This window comes from Oncorhynchus clarkii, chromosome 5, assembly GCF_045791955.1.
Source record: "Oncorhynchus clarkii lewisi isolate Uvic-CL-2024 chromosome 5, UVic_Ocla_1.0, whole genome shotgun sequence".
NCBI classification, from domain to species: Eukaryota; Metazoa; Chordata; class Actinopteri; order Salmoniformes; family Salmonidae; genus Oncorhynchus; species Oncorhynchus clarkii.
The window spans coordinates 90910941-90916710 of record NC_092151.1 but is presented as its reverse complement, the minus strand read 5'-3'; the positions used below and the strand labels follow the sequence as shown (position 1 = coordinate 90916710).

The following is a 5770-nucleotide window of genomic DNA, read 5'->3' as shown; positions in this document are numbered from 1 at the left end:
TCTGTTTCCTGGTGGGCTGGGGTCAGCTGGAGGTCTGAGAGTGGGCTGTGGTCTGCTGGGGGTCTTGTTCCTGGTTGAGAGTGGGCTGTGGTCAGCTGGAGGTCTGAGAGTGGGCTGTGGTCAGCTGGAGGTCTGGTTCCTGGTTGAGAGTGGGCTGTGGTCAGCTGGGGGTCTGGTTCCTGGTTGAGAGTGGGCTGTGGTCAGTTGGAGGTCTGGTTCCTGGTTGGGCTGGGACTGAAGATGGGAATGGTACTGGTGCTGGGATTGGTGCTGGGCTTGGTGCTGGGCTTGGTGCTGGGATTGGTGCTGGTGCTGGGCTTGGTGCTGGGCTTGGTGTTGGACTTGGTGCTGGGGTTGGGCTTGGTGTTGGGCTTGGTGCTGGGCTTGGTGCTGGGCTTGGTGCTGGGCTTGGTGCTTGGCTTGGTGCTGGGCTTGGTGTTGGGCTGGTGTTGGACTTGGTGCTGGTGCTGAGCTTGGTGCTGGGCTTGGCGCTGTGGTTGGTACTGGTGTTGGGCTTGGTGCTGATGTTGGGCTTGGTGCTGGTTCTGGGCTTGGTGCTGGGCTTAGTGCTGGGCTTGGTGCTGGTTTTGGGCTTGGTGCTGGGCTTGGTGCTGTGCTTGGTACTGGTGTTGGGCTTGGTGCTGTGGTTGAGGAGTCCAGGCCACACACACCTCGCCTGGCTGTCTCTGGAACACCTCTCTGACAGGGTTCGGTCCGGGACTGGAGGAAAAGAAAATGAATCGACGTTTGACAGTTTGTTTGGCTTCTTCTCGCTACTATGAAAACGAAAAGGGGAAATTGTTTTGTGAGGTGAATTTACCGACAGTGGCAGCACTAGTGGAGCCTTAGTTCCCCCTGTAATTGATGGTTAACAGCCGACATGAAAAAAAGAGTTTACTATAGAATACTACAGTTTACTATAGAATACTACAGTTTACTATAGAATACTACAGTTTACTATAGAATACTACAGTTTACTATAGAATACTACAGTTTACTATAGAATACTACAGTTTACTATAGAATACTACAGTTTACTATAAAATACTACAGTTTACTATAAAATACTACAGTTTACTATAAAATACTACAGTTTACTATAGAATACTACAGTTTACTATAGAATACTACAGTACGTAATATATAATTTTAGAGTAAACAGTAGTATACTGCAGAAAACTATAGTAAATAATACAGGTTTTAATTTGCATATACCCTGCCCTTTCCCCACCCGCATATCGTAATTTGTGCCACCCATAAGTGAGAAACTACACGCCAAGTATAGACCACGTATTGTGTTCCCTCCAGGTTATAACTCTCTGTTCAGAATGTAGACTTACTTACTTACTTACTTACTTACTTACTTACTTACTTACCTACTTACTTACTTACTTACTTACTTACTTACTTACTTACTTACTTACTTACCTACCTACTTACTTACTTACTTACCTACTTACTTACTTACTTACTTACTTACTTACTTACCTACTTACTTACTTACTTACTTACTTACTTACTTACTTACCTACTTACCTACTTACTTACTTACTTACTTACTTACCTACTTACCTACTTACTTACTTACTTACTTACTTACTTACCTACTTACCTACTTACTTACTTACTTACTTACTTACAGGTTATAGAGAAGAGCAGAAGCTCTGAACTCTCTGTTCAGAATGCAGACCTACTTACTTACTTACTTACAGGTTATGGAAAAAGGTGTTCTTTTAGTGTTTCCCCAGTGTGGTTTCCTAGAGGAGATATCCTCCGCTTCTATGTCAAAGATAATAAAACAAAAACACTTTAGTAAATACTACAGAAATGTCTGCATAAACACTATAGTAAATACAACAGTATACTACAGTCCGTAAAAATGAATACAGTAAATATTACAGTGTACTACAGTATCTGTCTGCAAAACATTACAGTAAATACTACAGTAATGTCCGCAAAAACATTACAGTAAATACTACAGTATACTACGATCCGCAAAACACTATTAATTACTATAGTTTATACGACAGTTTTCTTTTGCGACAGTATTTAAACTATAGTTAACTGTAAATACTACAGTAAATACTACAGTAAATACTACCGTGAATACTATAGTATTTTATACCATATTATAATTTTGTATTTTTTTTAGTGTGGGAGAGAAGATCACTGTCAACCTGACCCTTTACAAGGACACAAAGCAGCCGTAATTATCGCCTTGGATGTGGCGTTGTGTTGTGTTGTTGTATGCATTCAGGATGGGTGGTGGTGGTGGTGGTGGTGTGGGGGCTTGGCTAGTTTCCACTGTAAACACACTGATACAATGCTGCCGCCTCCTACACATACTCACATACACAGCTTACGGCCACAGGGAGCAATTTGGTCGCACCGCTTTCCGATTTGGTCCCGCAGTGTTCCAGAGAATACGACTTAGTCCAGTGAGACATTCCTCCCCCTGGGAACAGGGGAAACATGACAAAAGGTAGGGAGAGATGGAGGAGCAGATAGTGTAGGTGACTTGTCAAGGCACATCTTCCAGGCCCGGCCTGGGCCCGAGTGGACACAGGGTGTCATTGTCACGTCCCAGTGTCGTAGGAATCCTGAGAATGTTTTTCCCCTTCTGCGATCTCTAATCACAAACTCACAGGTTTAATTTTCAACTGGAAAAGCAGATTTGATATTGACAAGTTAAACAAACAACCACATCTCCCTGGCTGTCTGAATGGTGATGGTCACTTTGGAGAAAAACAAGTTGTCTACCAACTACGGGAATATCTATCCTTCCTATCAACACAAGTGGAAAAAGGTTTTTTAAACAGAAGCAAACGGAACAAAATGGAGATAAACATACTTGAATTTGTCCAATAGAAACTCTCGTTTGCAACTGTTGAACTAATGATTACACCCTATAGCAGCAGCTAGATGCAGGCAAGAGTATGCAAGTGTGCTGGAGGAATGAGGGCCTGGGGGTTGGAGGAATGAGGGCCTGGGGCTTGAAGGAGTTGTATGGGTGTGGGGGGGGTAGATGGGTGGGGGGCTGGAGGAAATGGGGGCCTGTGGGTTGGAGGAGTTGTATGGGTGTGGGGGGGGGGGGGTAGATGGCTGGGGGGCTGGAGGAATGGGGGTTGGAGGAGTTGTATGGGTGGGGGATGGGGGCGGGGAGGGGTAGATGGCTGGGGGGCTGGAAGAAATGGGGCCCTGGGGTGCTGGAAGATTTGGAGGTGGAGGGGTGGGTGGTGGGGTTCACCATGGACACAGTCCCCTTCCTGACCTTCTGACTGTTTATTTGGCTGATGAGGTCCCCTGCGTCCCCTGCTTCCCATGTCTGTATACATTACATACAATCTACAATACAGCTGGTATTACTAAAACAAAGTCTCCTCTATACACTGAGTGTACAAAACATTAAGAACACCTTCCACCTGGTGTCTATGTCATGGAAAGAGCAGGTGTTCCTAATGTTTTGTCCACTCGGTGTATATGAACTATACTGTTTTGTACACTTGTTCAAACACTCAAGATTGTTCAGAATGTTGTAAATACACTTTAATGAGACTGAACATGAGGAGAATGGGGTGTGCTGACTGCCGAGGGGTAAATAACCCCCTCGAGTCTATTGACGCACCGGTGTGTCAATCTAAGTAACATAATACAAAAATCTACATTAAAAAGCCGTCAGTTTAAACTAGTGTTATTTTTTGCATTGGATGCATCTCAATCCACCTCCTCCACCTTTGTGGCACTTCCACGTCTGTGGTGAAAGGTGACGGAGCCAGAGTGGTTGTTTGTCAGAACATGAGACATCCTGAAAATCGATCTTCTCACAAAAAAAAAAACGAGTATGACCCCTCTGTGAAAAGACGAGACTCTCACAAACACGATGGTGTTCTGCTCTACGACCCCCACAAGTGTCACGGGACTCGTTTAAAGGTAACTGTACCGGTTGTAAAAAATGAGTATGACCCCTCTGTGAAAAGACGAGACTCTCACAAACACGATGGTGTTCTGCTCTACGACCCCCACAAGTGTCACGGGATTCGTTTAAAGGTAACTGTACCGGTTGTAAAAAATGAGTATGACCCCTCTGTGAAAAGACGAGACTCTCACAAACACGATGGTGTTCTGCTCTACGACCCCCACAAGTGTCACGGGATTCGTTTAAAGGTAACTGTACCGGTTGTAAAAAATGAGTATGACCCCTCTGTGAAAAGACGAGACTCTCACAAACACGATGGTGTTCTGCTCTACGACCCCCACAAGTGTCACGGGACTCGTTTAAAGGTAACTGTACCGGTTGTAAAAAATGAATGGAAGTACGAAGGTAGTTTTGTTCCACCCAAAAAAAGAGGTTAAATGTGTGTAAAAAAAATAGAAAGATATATTTCCTGAGTTTTCTTATACAGTGCCTTGCGAAAGTATTCGGCCCCCTTGAACTTTGCGACCTTTCGCCACATTTCAGGCTTCAAACATAAAGATATAAAACTGTATTTTTTTGTGAAGAATCAACAACAAGTGGGACACAATCATGAAGTGGAACGACATTTATTGGATATTTCAAACTTTTTTAACAAATCAAAAACTGAAAAATTGGGCGTGCAAAATTATTCAGCCCCCTTAAGTTAATACTTTGTAGCGCCACCTTTTGCTGCGATTACAGCTGTAAGTCGCTTGGGGTATGTCTCTATCAGTTTTGCACATCGAGAGACTGAAATTTTTCCCCATTCCTCCTTGCAAAACAGCTCGAGCTCAGTGAGGTTGGATGGAGAGCATTTGTGAACAGCAGTTTTCAGTTCTTTCCACAGATTCTCGATTGGATTCAGGTCTGGACTTTGACTTGGCCATTCTAACACCTGGATATGTTTCTTTTTGAACCATTCCATTGTAGATTTTGCTTTATGTTTTGGATTATTGTCTTGTTGGAAGACAAATCTCCGTCCCAGTCTCAGGTCTTTTGCAGACTCCATCAGGTTTTCTTCCAGAATGGTCCTGTATTTGGCCCCATCCATCTTCCCATCAATTTTAACCATCTTCCCTGTCCCTGCTGAAGAAAAGCAGGCCCAAACCATGATGCTGCCACCACCATGTTTGACAGTGGGGATGGTGTGTTCAGCTGTGTTGCTTTTACGCCAAACATAACGTTTTGCATTGTTGCCAAAAAGTTCAATTTTGGTTTCATCTGACCAGAGCACCTTCTTCCACATGTTTGGTGTGTCTCCCAGGTGGCTTGTGGCAAACTTTAAACAACACTTTTTATGGATATCTTTAAGAAATGGCTTTCTTCTTGCCACTCTTCCATAAAGGCCAGATTTGTGCAATATACGACTGATTGTTGTCCTATGGACAGAGTCTCCCACCTCAGCTGTAGATCTCTGCAGTTCATCCAGAGTGATCATGGGCCTCTTGGCTGCATCTCTGATCAGTCTTCTCCTTGTATGAGCTGAACGTTTAGAGGGACGGCCAGGTCTTGGTAGATTTGCAGTGGTCTGATACTCCTTCCATTTCAATATTATCGCTTGCACAGTGCTCCTTGGGATGTTTAAAGCTTGGGAAATCTTTTTGTATCCAAATCCGGCTTTAAACTTCTTCACAGCAGTATCTCGGACCTGCCTGGTGTGTTCCTTGTTCTTCATGATGCTCTCTGCGCTTTTGACGGACCTCTGAGACTATCACAGTGCAGGTGCATTTATACGGAGACTTGATTACACACAGGTGGATTGTATTTATCATCATTAGTCATTTAGGTCAACATTGGATCATTCAGAGATCCTCA

At 43.9% G+C, this 5770-nt stretch overlaps 1 protein-coding gene across 1 annotated transcript; it reads right to left on the bottom strand.

Moving 5' to 3' along the window:
* Window positions 1-200: 200 nt before the first annotated feature.
* LOC139409795 (uncharacterized) lies at window positions 201-3250 on the bottom strand. The gene is made up of 3 exons (XM_071155171.1): window positions 2941-3250; window positions 474-720; window positions 201-426 (listed from the first exon to the last, which is right to left on the bottom strand). Exons 1-3 carry the CDS (start codon window positions 3248-3250, stop codon window positions 201-203), a joined length of 783 nt encoding a protein of 260 aa, XP_071011272.1.
* Window positions 3251-5770: the final 2520 nt, after the last annotated feature.

Coding starts and splice junctions, on each gene's coding strand:
- LOC139409795 (XM_071155171.1), bottom strand. CDS start 3,250: ATGGTGAACCCCACCACCCACCCCTCCACCTCCAAATCTTCCAGCACC. Junction 721..2,940: donor CTCATTCCTCCAGCACACTT/GCATACTCTTGC, acceptor CTTTTCCTCCAG/TCCCGGACCGAACCCTGTCA. Junction 427..473: donor AGCGCCAAGCCCAGCACCAA/GCTCAGCACCAG, acceptor CACCAAGCCCAG/CACCAAGCCAAGCACCAAGC.